The following is an 18,625-nucleotide window of genomic DNA, read 5'->3' as shown; positions in this document are numbered from 1 at the left end:
AACTATAAACTGTGTTTAAGAAAATAATTGCAGAATCAATTCTAAACTCATAACCGGCTGAGCTGCCTGAATGCTTTATGTAAGAGACAAATCTTGAAATAAAGAAAAAGCTTCTCTCCAATCTCTCTTTCTTCCAACCCTCCCATTGTGTGGTTGGAATACACCCACATCCCGCCCGTACCCTCCCCTCCACACAAATGGTATTTTCTTGTTTAATTTAACAAGAAATGAGTAGTAAATGAAAGCTCAAGCCTCAAATCCCCAACGCGCCCTGTGCTCTGCTCTCCACTCCCTTATGAAAAGGCAATTTGTGAAATTATGTGATAGAGTAATTAGATGGAATTCACCCCCGCCTCCCCACTATACACACTACCCATATTCCCATTTAGACTGCTGCTGTGCTAAACTGAAGTAGGTGTGTGTGTGTGTGTGTGTGTGTGTGTGTGTGTGTGTGTGTGTGTGTGTGTGTGTGTGTGTGTGTGTGTGTGTGTGTGTGTGTGTGTGTGTGTAAAAAGAAAGGGCAGAGGGTTTTGGTATTTTTAGTGTTCATATTGGTATATTCACAGAGTGGGACACACACTCTCACACACATTATCGCTAACGCCCTCTCATTCTGGCTCTCCTCCCCTCCTATTTGTACACAGATGCAGTGTAACGAGGGGCAGCCATGATCGCAGCTCATAAAAGAAGCCAACCCGCAAACCCTCAATGAGCTGCCTTTCTCCCCCTCCTCCTTTCTCCTCTTAAAATGTGTAAAATGCAGAGAGAGAGCGCGTATAAAAAAATCCAACTTGAAGGCATAATCCGCCGTTAATACAATTAGAGTCCAATTTAACCACTTGCGTACGCAGATGTAGCTTAGCTTGGGGAGCGCTGCCCCCCCACCTCCTTGGAAATGCTTTTTTACCCTCAACACAGCAGCATGCAGTGGGGGTTTGAGCAGAAACAGGTGTGAAAAGCGATATAATTCATTTCTGTGCTGGCAGAGGAGGCCAGGAGCCTTGCTGTCGTGGGCCTTGGGTGGTGGAGTAATCTAGACTGGGTGTGCAGAATGGGAGGCGAGTGAGAGGAGTGGATGGATACATGGATGGCTAGCTACACTACTCATTAGAAGCAAGATAATTTCCTCCTCGTCTCAATCGCAACTCCTCGTTCGGGTTGCGATTGAACCAAACAACAGGGCAGAGTTGTGCATAACCAACATTTAGAATTAATATTTAAATTCACAGCGCTCTGTAAACTAAACACTTTGCAGTTCCTGAACTTCTCACCTAAGAGAACACAAACCAGATACTCAAAGCCTCATCTAAACAACAGAAGGCAAGGGAGGGAAAAGCGTTTGAGGTCAGAGTTCGCCCTTGCCTCAGATGCCATTATTCTTCGTCTGTTTATTGCTGGAGCCTGAATATGTCAGCACCCTGGTCACCCGCTGCAGCCCTGACCCACCGCAGCAGCCCATTGCTGGGATGGTATTTTTTTCCTTCTAGTTCAGTCATACTTCATACTTTTTATACCGTTATAGTGATAAGAAAATGCAGAATAGCAAGAAATACAGTATGACGAAGGTACACCTTTGAATTAAATTCAGGAAACCGACACTGACATGGACTTTTTCATATTTATGGTTATGGGGGTCTCATGATTATCATTACACTTGTTTGTCTTAGTTATATCTTGCACAACCTAAGCTTCTCATGAAAAATAATTTCAATTAACCATTGAAGCCACCAAGACGCCTTGTTAATGGTTTTGAAAAGACATCAGGAAGCAAGCTAAAAAGGAAGACATCAGCTGACTTTTTATGTGTTTTCATTCATTTATTCATAAACTACAACAAAGGCATGATGTCCATCTTGATACTATAAAGTAATATAGTGGCCTATGTGGCCTGGTGTCTCCGATTAGGTCTTAATTCAATCTTAGCGGCAGTCAGAATCTTAGGCGCCACTGCATTGGGATTTCAAAGAGGTCCTAAGAGACGACAGACAGATGGACAGATCTGCCAAAGGCCTGGCGTGACACTGTGATGAGACAGGGTAGCAGAGGAAAACAAGAGAACAAGTTAGGCTTATTCTCAGCGGTTTTATTCAGTTTCAGATACTCTATCTCTGGGAATGGAATTGGCTTTGGGCTGTGTGTTTGTGTGTGCATTTGTCTGCGAGGACCTATGTTTGTGTAAATGTGGGTGTGTGATTGCGCTGGTGTGTGTTTGTACGAGGGCATTTGGAAGCAATGACTTGTCCGTACCAATCCAAGAGTGGTTGGTGTCAAAGAGGGAGGCAGCTGAGTCAACCTGCCTACCCCCACTACACATTCACACACACATGCACACACATACTGTGCCCCAACCCCCACATTACCCCACACCTTGTAATGAAAACATCATCAATTATCCCTCTTGACAGGCCCCAGGGACCAAAGGCAGACAGCTCTCTTTTGGGGCTTCTCTTTGTGGACTGACCCTTACAGACAAATAGATTTGTTGCACACAACACTTACACTTTGCGACCATTTCAGGAAGGACACGTCAGAATTTTAGATGTTTATTTATTTATCTGTTTATCTGTTTTATTAAAAGGTGATAGGCTAATGATATGACCCATCTTTGCCAAGTAGATAGTGGGTTTTGGGAGCTGGAAATAGCGAGACCAGTCCATCTGGTGGAGGTGCAGGGGGGCAGGAGGTGTGAGTATGTGTGTTATGTGGGAGGCTAGGGAGGGTGTTGTGTGGGAGCGAGGTGGGGGTAGTGGTATGGCTAGGGCAAAGGAAAGGCATCAGTCCTGACATGGACTCCTGAAAGGCCATCTGTGTCATGATTGATGGATGGATGAGCAGATGAACAGATGGATACAGTATCTATCAAAAAGACTGACACATGGTTCATCTTGGCAGCTTGAAACATATATATACTAAAATATCATCCATTTCCACATGAATTTTACCATCACTAATAGCAATAATCCTATGCTGGGATGCATTCTTTGAAGGTTCAGAAAATCAGATCTCCACATAGGTTCAATCTTGGCAGCATATCTTTCATTCTTTACATTTGAGTGGGTCATGTTTTCTCACATATAATGTCATAAACCTGTTACAAATCAAAATACAGTTTGCATTTATATCACAGAAGCGTGACCCTTTTGCTGAGAAGTGATATAGGAATATAGGAAAGAATCCAGTTAGACAATCCTTCTTTTTAAAAATTGTCATCTAAGGATATTCACATTATTCCCATACTCTAAGCAGGCTGAAGAATTTTTTTGGAAATACTTATATGAACTAGGACCTGCCTTGGGTCAAAGTCCATTTACATTTCTGACAATACTTTAGGTGTACCTTTCCTCCCATTTTCTCCCAACTGCTTCTTGTATCGTTTTACTCCTCTATTTAAAAGCCCTCAAGGGCAGTTAACTTTTAATTCATGTCACCTTTGATCTTTTCTAAAATGTCTGCCATAGATCTAGACCAAAACCACGCTTATGTGTGTGCGTGTGTTGATCTGGCTTCAGTCAAGGGGCGGGTCAGTGTGTTTCCTTGAGAACGTGAGAACTTTACAGACCCTCAAGGTCGGTCAGTAGCAGTGAAGGAGATCACGAGCCTCAGAGCCCCAGCGTGGCTGCAGGACTAAATGCACACACATGCACGCAAACACGCACAGAATCATCTGCTTAAACTGTTCCAGCTTCTTTTTTAGTTTAGCATTAGATTAGATTTTTTTGGAGGGGAAATTCAAAAATGTTTATAAGTTGCAATTAAAGCTTTTTATCCTATATATAGAAACTCATTCTCACTGAACAACATATCAGTGGGTGTTTTTCAGTGTATTAAAATGCAATATTTATGTCAATGACATTAAATATCAAGTTTAATTGAATATTTAATTTGAGCCTTTATACATCATTACTGTTATTACTATCTACCATCTGTTCTTTTCTTTTGGCTAAACCTTCTGCTTTTTTTTTCTCCTCCCTCCAACTCTCATATAATTTCATAGTTGGGAAACTATGAAACAGTTCAGTGTGTGGTTTCATTGTTGCATGTCACGATGATTGATGGCTTCATACTGAACCTGTGCTTCACGCTAGTTCTTTTTTTCATTATCACCTGCATGTGAAGAGTGTTTGTGTGTGTGCTGGGTGGATACAGGCCCAGTAACTCAGATATGTGAAACCATTCTTGGTTTGGTACCCACTAATCAGTTTACAGTGATCTGTAAATCCAGAGAAGAGGTTCGCTCTCAGCTCTAAGTCGCACACAGACACACTCAAGTTGCACACTCTTTTACATAGGACCACATCCATGACGTCAGTAGCTGGGTAGGGTGTGGAGTTCCCCACCATCACTGTGGTATTTATTGGAGAGTGAGTGGCAAGTTGACATATGGAAGAGTCAGGGAAAAATATTGTCATAAATCTGTGGTTAACTTGATGAAATGCTTCTATCCATTGCTTTGCAAGAGATTAGCAAAGCTATCCTCTCATGCACTCTCTAAGCAAATGCATAACCTCCGAGTGGCTTTTTTGTTTAAAACTCCTCAAATGAGACTTTTGGCAGAAAAATGTTCACCGCCCTTCAAGTAACTGAGTTTAGCATAGGCTCTGTGTAGCATGATTTTGTCTAGCCAGTGATATATTAACTCTGCTAAGTGTGAAATCACATTAGCGCTAGCTGTTAGCCATTATCCATTAGGCTGTGTTTGGTGATCCAGAGGATTGTGGGATATTTTCTGGCTGGAGTCAGCAGCTCAATACCTTTTACTTACAGCAACTGCTGCAGCTTGCCCTAGATACATTTGGTGTGGATGTGCGTGTGTGTGTGCGCGCGCACGCCTGTGTGTGATTGCATATGCAGTTGTGCAATTATTTGTATCTGTCAGCCTCATGTCTCTTTTGTAAATGCCGAGTGAATGTGTGCATGCCTTTGTGTCTCATTCCATGCGTGTGCTCGATAGACGTTGTGGCTTTGCCATTGTGGTAATCAGTTTGCGCGTTGGCTGAACTAATTTATCAATTCAGTTCCTCCCACTTGTATTCTCTCCCATGCGTGAACCCTCTCTCTTTCCCCCACACTCTGTGTCCCTTTCTGACAAAACACTTCTTTCTGAAAAACCATAAGGGTTTCCTATCTTTTATGCATGCCTTCTGCCTCCCTGACTTCTCCCTCCTTCTCCTCCTTTCTTCACTCCCTTTTTACTTCCTTTTTTTTCTATAATGTACAGCTGTGTTTCCTTACATTTTAATGGTCTTGAACCCCGATGTCATGGAAATATTGGTGCTCTTGTGCTGTTTCAAAGGGGAAATGGCACAAGAGCACAGGGGAGAGAACCATGATTTATAGATGAGATCTGGTGATATCCTAATCACTTGTCTCATAATCCTGTGATAAAGGTTTTTTTTTTTCATATTTTTACATTGGGGAGAAAAATAACCCCTGTCAGGATTATGATCCATTAGCGGCAGGTGGCATGGATAGTATGGCTATAGGTTGGTAGTGTACTATTGACCAGCTGATCCAGGGTGCCTCAATCAGGTGTGTGTTGTACGCTCATCTGTGACGCACACACCCACACAAACAAGCATGCATGTGTACGTTTATGTGTATTTGTGTGTCCATTGGAGTGAGGGAAATCATAGCTAGTGAACCAGGTGGTGAATGCAGACAGGCAATAACTCATGGTAGAGGAGTCGAGCAGAGCTGAGGGCTGGCAGAGAAGATGTATTGGGAAAACCTATACCAATGCACATACCCTGTCATTTTTCTCACTTTTCCACTGACTTGTCTTTCTTTTACGTCTTCTCCAAACATATTTGTAACACAGAGTAAGATCCTCATGTATTTCTGTACTCTTGTCTTTAAAGTCATCCTTTTATTTATAGGCAGCATATTTCACACTATATTTGCCGGCTTTCTTCTCTAATTGCTCATTTCACTCTTTCCGAGGCTGTCTATATTGTTAGCAGAACGTGGACAGGACTGAGGATGCTGCTCACTTGTTTGTTACGACAGATTAAGTCATTGATTTGCAAAAGCGGTGCACTGATGGTGAAGGCCCTCTGCTGCTGAAGATGTGGAGGTAGAGAGAGATGAATGAAGCAGAAGGAGGAAATTGGGGAGGGGGGAGGAGGCATTTCACAAAGGAGAAAGAGAAGACAGAAAAGATGGGAGCTAATTGTAAAGGGAAAAGTTAAATGAAGGTGGGAGAAAAGAAGGTAGAAACAGAGGCAGCCCCAGATAGTTAAGGAAAAAGCTAAATATAGAACAGAGGGATGGAGGGGGCGGTGACGGGTGAAAAGGATAGGAAACTAGAGGGACTCGGAGAGGAAGGAGAGAGGGGTGTAGGTGCACTCTGAATGACAGAGATGTCAGAGGGAGAAAGAGGAGGTGAATGTGAAAGCGTCATCTTATAATAACAGTGGCTGTAACCTTCCTCTATCTGCTACCTGCTTTAAAGAGCATAAGGGAGCAATTGTGAAATACCTTTACCTAGTTTCAGTATTCCCCCCAATCCAGGTTCTTTTCACCCCCCTAGGGGCCAGTGGTGAGTTTCTAATTAAAACGTTGGGGGCAAAAGGGTAATTATGATAATAACATAATAATATCGCCGGGGTTATTAGAATGTGCCGTGGTCCCCAAATTGCTTCCTCTGAGAGATCAGATTTCAGTTGCATTACGTAAAGTCAAATTTCCTTGAAAGTCAGGTGAAATGAAATGTATTCCCCCATGGTCGAAGTGCAATCTGAGAATCTGATTCCCTCTTGTATGTCATGGACATGAGTCTAAAAAAAGCTTTACAGTTTCTCACCACAATGACATGTCTCTGTTCTCCTCTTACCTTCATCCTTAGTCTATACTGAGGGTTTATGTGTTTAGAAAGTCTACGTTTTAGTGCAGTAGTTTTTGTTTTCTTTCTTTGAACTCACCAGTAATAGCTCATAGTTTCTTACAGCCCTGTGTAAAAACTTCCATGTATTGTAGTTGCGTATAACAAGAGAACATTTGTTTGCAAGCTTAGAGATCAGTGCTAGAATGGTAGCTCCGAGCACTGTAGCTTGGAGCTAGCATGCTTGTGCTCCAAGGGGCATCCCACTGGTTTCTCTCAGCTTTCTATGGTACCTTACTAGGATGATGCTTTTTTGGATCCCTGTTACTCCCTATTTACACACCCCCTCATTCCCAGGCAGCCCTGAGGCAGCCCACCTCCAGCTGTGGCTGCCGTTCTCTGCACTGCTTGGTGCAAGTGCCGATTGCTTTGGAGTGCCTCCCCTCGCTCAAATAGGCGGTAATTACGGGCTTAAAGAGGTTTAGTGGTCCAGCAAACTACATAATCACCCCTTGAATTAGCCTCAGCTCATCAGCCTCAGTCCAACGAGCAGTGCTTACCACTAGCATTAGCTAGCATGCTGCACTCCCTTCTCTTTATTGCACAGAGGGAAGCACAGCAGCAGGTGTTGTGCAACATCCGGCCCCCTTAATAAATTTAGCCTTCCCTGTGCTGGAATAGGGAGGACTAATGAAGCACGCCTTCATAGTGAAAACAACCAGAAAGTACACACACACACACACACACACACACACACGATTCTTTCCATCAGCACCAACAGACCTCACCCTTTATATTATACGTATATATGGCACTTTCTAAAGACTTGTCATGTACCTACATGCTATAAGCTTAAGTCTACACATACATTAGAGACACACCCTACTGTACACAGCACACAGTTGTTGTAGGTTTTTAACACCCAGTTATATTGCAACACAGTGGCTGCTGTCCTGCATTGTGCCCTGAGAGTGATGGATGATTCTAATCATCAATTATCATTCTGTGGAAGCTGGCAATGCTGTACATTGTCTAATCCACTTTGTACCGGAGCTTTAATGACATACTTTTCACCCTTTGCGTCACCAGCTAACTAGATTTATCTCATTCCCATAGGCAAGAGCGCTGTGAGATTTCCCTAAATCAACAAAAGCTGTTTTTTGAGAGGGCAATGCTCATTAATGAATAAAAAACCCAAGAACATCTGCTTTTCCACATTTCTTTTTCATCCCGAAAAGAGATGGAGAGATTTGATGACAAAAACAGTTTGAAAGGGGGTTTCTTTGCAATTTATGGTGCATATATCGAGACCCCCCCCCCCCCCCCCCAAAAAAAAAAAAAAAAAACAGAAAAAAAGGTTTATGAATTATTCATACAAGCTTTGAGCTAGTTTACTGAAGACCAGTATGATAAAAAAGGCTGTTCCTGCTTTTTTTGGGTAGCGCTAAGAAGGGGACATTTAATTTTGCACAGGCTTTTCAGACAGAAGAGACTCTGCATCTCTCATCTCGTAGTTGGTTCATTTTGAGTTTCTCAAAAGATCTGTTTTTGCACTGTTTAGTTATTTTGCGTCGGAGCAGCCTGAATCAGAGGAAATTAGGTTAGGGGTGCTTTGTTTTTCTTCTGTTGTTGTTTTGTTCACTCTCACTCCCTTTTCTTTTTTTCTTTAATCCCCCCTTTCTCCCAGAGCCAGCTTTGTTGCTGGGTCCCTGCTCCCTAATGAAGTCAAAGGGATGTCAGTCGATGCCACCTACACAGAAAGGAATTTGAAATGGCGTAGCTCTCACAGCACAGCATGAACACACACACACACACACACACACACAAACAGTGTAGATGAAACTTTGACTCTATGAGCAAAAAAAAAATTATAAAATAAAATAAAACTGAGAAATTGGAAGCTTGCTGTATGAGATAGAACAGGCTTACAGTTTGGAACGCTTGTTTTAAAGTCTGCTCGTGCGCAGGGTTCAGGGTATTTGTTGTTAGCATAACAATGTGCTCGGCTCGCCAAATATTTAAGGTGATCTCATGCTCGTCTGTCAGGAGCAAGGCCACACTTCCAGTAAACCCTATGTTTTAGAGTGTGCATGTGTGCATACATGTTTGTGGAAGACAGTTTGGTTTGATACAGTGATGCCCTTCTAGCCAAAAAGGCCTCCGGATTAGCCGTCAGGCATTCCTGATAGGCAGCTCGGTTTCCACAGAGATTTGACCTGGGAACAGTGAGGGGAAGAGATCTGGCCAAGTCAAGGCTGTTTACTTTTTACCTTAAGTGGTACATGCAAGTCGGTTACCGTCCATTATTTTGTTGGTGTTTAACCTGCTTGGTTTCAGGTCAGGAGAGTTATGCTACTTTCACAAGCCTGCTTACAAATATTTCCAAGGGTATCTTGTTGGTTACAGTGGTACACTAGGGGAAAGTGTTGCATATTACCAATTTGTTTACTGTTATCATTGCATTTTCTAACATCTTTGTGCCTTGTGGCCTTCTGCAACCATCTGGTGTTAAAATAAGCTAACTGAAAATACCACTGACCCATGTCTGTTATCCACAGATTGTGCAGTGTCATGGCCTCTTTTTTGAGGGGACGTCACATGGCTGTGACAACATATGATTTTCCTCTCTCCTCTTCCTCTCTCCATCCTGTTTCATGGTTGCAGTTTTATAAAGCTAATGTGGCGTGTCAAGCCTTTTTAATGGGAAGCGCAGAGGCTTGGGAAGTGTAGCTTTAAATAGAAATATATGCAATGATAACACCCTAATGCAAATGGCTAAAGAAGAAACACAGAGAAGTGTGGCTACAGTGAAACTGGTTATAAAAGTGTAATCACACATGTTTAGTAAAGATGCTGATTTTAAGCTATATATAGAAAATGGAAACAATTGTAGACAAATTTCCATCAAATTTCCATCAAAAGTAAAACAAGGAAAGAAAAAGTTTTTATACAGAAGAGGAAAAGGCAGCGAGACAGAGATAATAACAAAGAATTGTTTTTGTTGAGGAGGCAAGATAAAGAGAGAAGAACAACAGCACGATAAAGACATTTTTAAAATGTTCCACCTTTCATGGTCATATAGTGCTTCCCCAGCAAAAGAGACTACTTTTTCCTTTTGCCCATTTATTACTACCAACACATTCAGGTGAGACTTGCATGGCACAAAACAAGAATTGGGGAGCTGTGACCTTTTAGGAATTCTGTTCTTTTTTTTTGTGTCAAAGTTTATCAGAATTTTTACTCCAGCAGATGAGATCAAGAGACACTTTGTGCTGTAAAGGTCAAAAGTTCAGTCATCATGAAGGGAACTAGGGAATGACACCAAGCAAATGCTTGTTCCCATATACTAAGCTACCATAACTTAATGTTTCTTATAACTAAATAAACATGCGGGACATGAAATCAGACTTTTACCAGGGTAGCTAGTGTGAAGCTTAGGTCGGGTAACTTTAAAAATGTTAGTCTTTAACAGAACAACTTTTCATCCCTTTCATAATATCTTAAGTAATTTATTATGGCTACTTTAAGTCACTTTTAGATCTGTGGAGTTTTTCTATTCGAGTCCTCACGAAATTAAAATTTTACTTCAGTGGTATGTGTTCAGAGCCTTATTACCAGCTCAAACTGATGATACTTTATTTCAAGTGTTTTTTTAAAAATTATTTAATATATTTTTACAAATCTGGAAAAAGTAATATAATTCCTATTTTGTTGTATGTTTAATTGTTAACTGTAGCAGTTCACTTTTTTTTCTACCGTCATGCCTAGAATAGTTTTCTCTTGGGTTATGGTTGGAACGGGGGAGTAAAAAGGGGGCCTACAGAATATTCATGCTCTTATCTCTTTTTTAAACCCTGGGGCTCCAGATATCCATTTCCATGTCTCCTCTCCTGCCTCCCCCTTCCCTCTTCCTCTTTCTTTCTTCTATCTAACCCGCTCTTGTTCTTGTCTGAGGAGGTCAGAGAGGACGACGGTCAGACAGGGAGGGGATGTTACTGATGCTCTGTTACTCACCCCCACACACAGATCTGCACGCAAAGATACATACACACACCATATTCAGACCATGCACCGCTAAACTTACTTGTAAACCATGCAAGCTCAGTGGCTCAAATAAGAACAAGGAAACATATTCAATTCTGTGCACATATTAACTTGCAGGGCAAAGCAAAGTAAAATCTTTGACTCTATCGGACAAACAAAATGTACAACGGAAATGTACACCCATACTCTTACATACTCAGATTGATAAGACATGAAGAAGAGAAGGAAGCAAAAACGCACACCCCTCCTGGCACCCACATGCTCAGAGCCCAGTGGAGAGCAGGGTGGAAATTCTCATGAAAGGAGCTGTATATTTGGAGAAGACATATCATTAAGATAGGCGGAGGAAAGAGGGAAGGGAGGGAAGGATGCGCAGAAACTTTCCATCTGCTCTTTTAAAGAACATGTTATTGCTTTTCTCACTAAAGGCCTCTCTCTCTCTTTCTCTCTCTCTCTCAACCCGCTGAACCTGAGCCAAAGGCCGTTAAGACACCAGAATCGCTCACAGACAATATTAAAACTGGCCGACTTGTTGCTCAGCAAGAAACTAAATCACAGTGTTTTGACAGATAGGAGCTAATTTGGAGGTTTAGGGAAAAAAGGAGGAGAAAAACAGTTTTAATGTTCTGGCTTCATGGCTATCTCTTCCTCTAAACTCTTAAATTAAGTGAGGACTTTTTTGTATGTGAAAACTTGTAAAGGAGTTTGCTTATGTAAAGTAGAAGTCTCAGTGCTCACATACTGAAGTTCTAGTGATTGTCCTGGAAGTTGTGTTATCAGCATAATATGCGTTTAACTGTAAACAATAAAAATACTCTTTTTTTTTTCTTTTTTTTTTAATTGACACTGAATAAATGAATAAATTACGTTATTTCTGACTGATTTCTTTTAACCATTTCTTTATATATTTAATTTAATTATTGTATAAAAATTAAAAGAACCTCAACCTTATGCTTATGTTTATTCTTAAGTAAATGTACTTATTACATTCTACCACTAGCAGGATTTGTGTCAAATGAAATGCTGTAAGAACATTTTTCTTCCAGTACTGTAGGCTGAGACCGAGATAGTCACACACACTGTCTGTTTGTGTATTTTATTTATGCATCTGTCTGTGTAAGTGCGTATCTGTGCTGGTAAGCTAGAAGGAAGGGAAACATTGAAACAGGGTGTATTTGTGCTGTATTGTGGCCTCTGGCATGGCTGCATCCCCCTGATATCACGAGGCAGACACTCCACAGATCTGTGACAAGCAGAATAGACACATTGATCTTTTCATGTTCAATCATCTTTTTTGTTGCAAAGAGAGACATGTTTTTCACATGATTAGCTGAGATTAAAATGTCAGAAGTGTATGTGTAGATATGATATATAAAGCAATGCATCAGGGCATCGGATGACACAAGCCGTAAGAATAATGTTTTCTCACTTTCACCCACAGAGGAAGGCAAGTGCTGCCTCAGATTTTCTGCAGTTATTTTCCTTTGGTTTTTATCTGATTGGGCAAAAATATGGAGGCAACTTGCACGCACACTGAAACAGCACTGTGTGTATATGTGTGTGCATATGTATGGGCAGTTCACATGCATATATGCACACTAACACACACACGTACAGGCGAACAAAAATGGTTGTAAAAAAAGAACTGGACACAAATTTGGCCAGAGGCGACATGCAATTATAACTTTGTGCATGAAATTAGCCTCCTTGTGTTCCCATTCCCTGCAACCAATCACATGGACAAGGGAAGACTGGGAAAAAATCTGTCTCCCCTCGCTGTGCCGGGTGGTTCCAGCATTAAACACAATCCTGTTCATTATGCACTGAAAAAGCTTTAATGAAAAAATGAAAAAGCTGGCGCCGCACTAATTTTGCACATCTGATTGACTAACAAGGAGACATACCCTTGATAGATGTACTGCAAATATCATACAGCAGCCATATGTGTGGTGCCTGTTTTTGAACACAATAACTTGGGATTTTTATCGAAGCACATGTTAGCGCTGCGAGTAACTCTAAGCTCGACTCGGCCTATTTTTAAGAGAGCAAATTAACCTAAAAATATTTGAATTTGTTCTTTAAAGTCAGTAGCATAAGATTTTCTAAGTTTTTAGACAGTCATTGTTAAATACTACTACTTAATCATTGAAAAGCAGTGCTCTAAAATAGTGCTGACTGGATCATTAAGCCAGATTATCCTTATGCTGTTTAGTTTTTGATGTATCCCTTCTGTAAATGTATACACAGCTTTTGGATTATAGATAGTCCTCCAGTTTGTGCTAGCCTTTCAACAATCTATTCTCTCCATCGCTCCCTTTCCCCTCCCTCCTCTTCTCCTCTGTTACGGCCTGCCTATGCCGTACTGCACAGTCCATGTCTTGTCTGAGTCATGAACAGCACATTGTACTCCATGAACAAGGCTCCGTGCAACTGTGATACCCCCTACTCCAATATAAATCAACACACTCCCCAAGTTCGCATTTATCCCATTTATTCATTCTATATATTTAAACAGGTGGCTCAAATTTAACTGTTCTCAGCTGGCTTCTTGATAGGAGGGGTCACAGTCACTGGTTTATATTTAAACATTGACTTTAGAAGTCACTTCGGGCTTTTCGTGTCCATGATGCATTCGTTAGTCTTCAGATGAATAAAAAATCATTCAGATTCCAATTTGGATCCTCGAATAAGGAGGAAGGATCTTTTATCTTTTACCTGTTAATATTATTGTTGCACAAATGAGTGAAAAAGGGATGTCTTCTAAAATCAAGGTGATGCAGTTTGATTAAAACATATTAAGAGTTACGAAAAATGAAAGTTTATTGGGTGTATGCGTATAACTTCTTCGCCCTCCACCCGATATAAGACTCGACACAGCATTGAATGATATGTTTTGGTGGCATTCTTTAATTTTGGGGATAGGGATCATATTGTGCAGTTAAGCCATAGAAATAATTGCAACAAAAAGACAAACTTAACAGAGTCATGTTATTGTACACACTGTAATAAGGATAAAAGAAACCAGCAGCAATAAAGACGCGAGTTTTACATCCTCTTGTCTCTATTCCATCGGCTTAATGTTACATATTCCCCACTCTCTGATTACATATGCAGCGGGGTGAAAGGGGGGCCATTGACGCGAATATATTTGTGTAAGAGGCTGCCTAATTACTAGAGCTGGTTCTCCACTTCACTTAACTTTCTAATTGGCTTGCCTTTTTGGCTGCCATTAATTACAAGATTTCATATTCCATTAATGATCGGAGGGGGTGGCACATTAATGTGCACACACTCAGATGTACTTACAGTATACATAGACATACACACAGGCACATACTGACACCTATGCACCAATGAGCATGAGCACACATCTCATTTTCTAGGTCTCATTACAGCGCATGGTTTTGTATGTGCGACTGTGTATGTGCAACCTGTGCCCTGCAACATCTCTTTCCCTGCTAAAAGACACATCAAAGCCCTTTTAAAAACACAAGAAGCTTCATTAAACAATTTGTGGTCAGCCTTTTCTCAAAGTGTCTCTGTCTCCTGCAGCATCCCTACCCATCGGAAGAACAGAAGAAACAGCTGGCGCAGGACACAGGACTCACGATCCTACAAGTGAACAACTGGTAAGTCATTTCAGAGTTTACATGCAGTCGATTTCAGGAGTTTGACCCCCCAGGCTATCCCAGTTCTTGATGATTAGAATTAATGCCTCCACTCCACCTCTATTTTCATCACGCACACGCACACACCATTTACTGAATCATCCTCACCTAGATCAATCCATCTAAAGAGATATGGCCTGGAGTGATTTTCCAAACCAACAGCCTAACTCGGCCCAAACATGAGAATCCATGTTAATTAAGAATCAAACTACTATCTGAAAACATCCAATAAAATCATCCAAGATGCACAACTTATAAAAGAATGATTACTGCTCTGAGACTAATTATAGGGTTTTACTTTGGTTGTCTTATTTTGGGGTTTGCGGCTTTTTGTAGGCTTACCTTTAACTGTGATTAGCATTTGTTTTAAACACTTGGAGAACATCATTTAACATTCATCTGCTCTTTGTAAATTTTTAAAACATACATTTATTCAGTTTATACACTCTGTTATCCTGAATTTTCCTCTTTTTTTCTTTTGCAAATTATCCTGAAGTCTGTAGTACTGCATATTATTTGAAAAGTAAAATATGAACAGGAAACACTGTATATTCTGATTTGGATTAAAAAAAAATCCTCTAAGAAGCTTAGTTACCTTTGTCTTAACAACTCAGTTCAGTCCAATACAAATGTATCTGTGTAGCTCCAAATCCCAACAATGGTCACCTTAAGGTGCTTTATATACTAAGGTATGGATCCAACAATATTAGACAGAAAATACCAGAGACCAGACAAACTCTCTTTTAACATGAAGGTGAGGAGTAAAAGAAAAGGGGGAAAAGAGTCCAAAGAGACAAAGATAAAGCACAAACTATGGAAGAGAGTAGATAAAGGTTAATGATCCAATAGTGGCATATAAATGCATCAAGAGTGAAAATAAGGGAGTGGAGAAGATGGGAAGTCCCCAGCAGCCCAAACCCGCATCAGCATACTAAGGCATGGGCAGGGTCACCTGCTCCAGCCCTGTGATTAAAAAGGGAAAATTTTAAGGCCTGTCTTCTGAATTTAAACTGGGAGCTGATTCTATGGGAGAACAGCGTGATAGCCAAAGGAACTGCATCCAATTACTTTTGCAAACTCTGGGAACCAAAAGCCTGCAGTCAGAGTACAAAGTGAACGAAAGTCAGTCAGAGAACAAAATGACCATATATTATTGTTATTATTTAGTACTTATTTTTTAACAAGGCATTTGAAGATGTCCTTGTTAGCAAGGAGCCTAGCATATTAGCGGACAGGCTGATTGCTAACTAGCCTCTGCAAATTACTGCTCTGTAAGTGCCAACTGGCCTGTTAATTGGGCATGGACTGAGCCATAAAATAAGGTTGCTAAGTATCCATTTTAACCTTAGGTAATACTGTAAAAGGTAAAAGGAGGCCCTGTGTCCTTTTGCGGCTAGTCTTATCAGAGAGATGGCTATCAGCACATGCTTAGTGTTATTAGCCATGTCTAATTAAAGGGGCTCAAGTCTGGGTAACCAAGGCAGGGCCCTTGCAGAGGGTTTTTGATCTAAACAGCCCTTAAAATAATCCTTGAAAGTATCAGTGAGTTTGCTTGGTAGGAGCATGAAAGTGGAGACTGCAGAAAAAGCAAAGAGGAGGAGTGAGAGTTGAAGAGGCAGACAGTGAAAAATAGATGAAGAGAAGGAGAAAGGGAGAAGGGAAGAAAAGGAGATGAGACATGATAACTCCCCATTACCAGTGGCCTAATGATGTTAACATTATTCCCAGCCATTGTTTAATCTGAGACCTCAGAGACAGACAGACGTTAGATTAGGGTATGATGTATCAGTCTTTGGAGAATTCATTTTATACCAGGCCAAAAACAATACACACACATACTGGTGAAAAAAGGTCTCCGGACCAGGGGGAATCCTAGAGGTTATCAGATCACGTGACCCCTCTGAAATCCATGGGGATCAATCCTTACAGCTGAGATAAAGCCAAACTCTGTCTGCACACACGCCTGTGTCTGTGTGTGAGTCACAGACAGTCACATGAACAGTAGCTTGGTCACTTAATACTGACTGTGTGTTCTCAATCTGTTTGTTATATTTATTGGTAGGGGAATAGCAACACACCCCGAAGGTGTGTATGCATGTGTATTTGTGCAATACCAACACACACTGTGTAAATCGTAGGAGGTTAATCTTGGTTTGTAGAAGATGTGTGTGTCTGTGTGTGTGTTTAAAAGAGAGGGACCGGGGGTGGTTAATCTAAGGGGTATTAGCTGTTAAACCCTCCATGCTGGGATCCCGCTGCCCCCTCACATTTTGTTGTATACGTGCGTGTGTATGTGTGTACACGCTTGTCCACAGGCATATTTCCATGCATGGTTCGGTTGTTTGAGCAAGCGAGCAGTACAGTGTGGCATGGAAGGGCGATCAAGGAAAACAATAAAGTGAAAATATGGAGTGACAAAGAGATAAAGACAAAGAAACTGACCAAAAAAAGAGAGAAGAGAAAAGGAGGATAAGCAGAAATGGAAGAGGGGGAAAAAGATGATAGAAACAAACGAAAGAAAGACAATGACAGAGTAATAGAGAGCGAGGGGTTACGTTAGGGGAACTGCCATTTCACAGTCATGTTGTTGTGCTGGTTGGGAAGCCCCGTCATTGGGTGTCTCCATAGCAACCCCCAGTGATGTTACCTCCTGACCTACTGATTTAGTGAAGTCAATTTTCCTAGATGTGATTCTGTTTGTCAGTGCTTTGGAAAACCGTACTCACAGACATATATACAAATGAGTACACAAACGCGCTTCACATCTCGTGTGTTCGCTTGCAAAATGGGTGCAAAAGAAGACTTCCGAAAGTATAAAACACCTAGTGGGAGTGTGTTTCACAGTCACATGCAGGCCATGGGCAATGAATTCATGTTAAACAGCTCAGGATGTACCGGGGTCATCCATGATCCGTGCTTATTGTCCCAACAGGGGATGACTTAACAACTGACAAAGAAAAACTCTTGTCAGAACATTAAGAACACACACTCTTCCTTTCTTCCCCTGCATCAACATAGACACATACAATCTCTTTATTGTACTGTACAATGTGTGTTACCTCACATATATTGCATAATCGCACACTGCAATATAACCATATACTCTCCCTCTGTCTCCCGCACCATAGATGTGTTAACACACATGTTGGTGTGCATTATTGATGAGTGAGCACGCGGTAGGGCTCAGCAGATTAAATAAAAATGCTAAAGGCCGGCAAGGGGCGCAGATCACTCATGAATTATTGGCAGAAATACGCTGCACCAGGGAATCTCAATTTGAATGGCAAAAGTGTGCGTGTGTGTGTGTGGCAATACATGTTCACATTTACAAAGCAGAATCATATACAGAGAATTTAAGAATATTCTATAGCAAACGGAAATTTCTCACGCCCTCTGGCATAAACGAGTAACAGAATGATGTACATTAAAACATAAGTGCAAAGTCTCCCATAGACTTTATAGAGCAGTATAGTATGTCACAAAGAGCACTCACCCATGTGAATGCTTATGACGTTAAAAGTTCATTAACAAACCTGTACTGTAAATTCTAAAGAATAAATCAACCACAAAGAAAGTAGTTTATAGTATGCATTATGTTGTGTTGTTTAAAAAAACAAAGTAAATTTAATCTGTTTTTTGTTCCTGTATTATTTTAGTCTTCTAATAATTTTGGGCTACAAAAAGTTTTTGCTTTTTATCTCATCTTATTTCACTGAGCTGTAAAACTTACACACAAACTGCTGCCACCTCACAGGCCTGGTGTTGCATGACAAAAGCAAACAGCGTGACAGAAAAGATACAATCTGTGTGCAAAATCAAACAAATCTTTCAGGCTTTTATTTGCATTGCAATTATGATACTGAAAAAAAATTCAAAAGGATCTCCAAAAGGAGAAGTTCTTTTGTTCCTTCGAGTGCATGTACTTTAGGAACACAAGTGCATATGTTCCACTAAGTGAGAGCTGGATTACACTGTCCAAACTGTTTGGTTATGTTTTTCAGAGGCATGTCAACAAAACAAAAGCAATCCTGGGATGGAGCAATAGGGGGAAAGAATTCTCATGTCTCAAGGAGACGAATTCATAACTGACCTC

General features: G+C 40.9%; 1 protein-coding gene across 1 annotated transcript in view; it reads left to right on the top strand.

Annotated features, from left to right (window-relative positions):
* Positions 1-18,625, top strand: part of meis1b (Meis homeobox 1 b) — a 75,630-nt gene that overhangs the window by 39,198 nt on the left and 17,807 nt on the right. The window contains exon 9 of the mRNA XM_080869790.1: positions 14,417-14,493. Within this exon, the coding sequence (XP_080725916.1) occupies positions 14,417-14,493 (77 nt within the window). The remainder of the gene's footprint in view (positions 1-14,416; positions 14,494-18,625) is intronic.

The sequence above is a fragment of the Rhamphochromis sp. 'chilingali' genome (genome assembly GCF_963969265.1).
Source record: "Rhamphochromis sp. 'chilingali' genome assembly, chromosome: 20".
In the NCBI taxonomy this organism is placed as follows: domain Eukaryota; kingdom Metazoa; phylum Chordata; class Actinopteri; order Cichliformes; family Cichlidae; genus Rhamphochromis; species Rhamphochromis sp. 'chilingali'.
The sequence above is the reverse complement of the archived record's forward strand: the minus strand, read 5'-3'. Positions and strand labels throughout refer to the sequence as shown.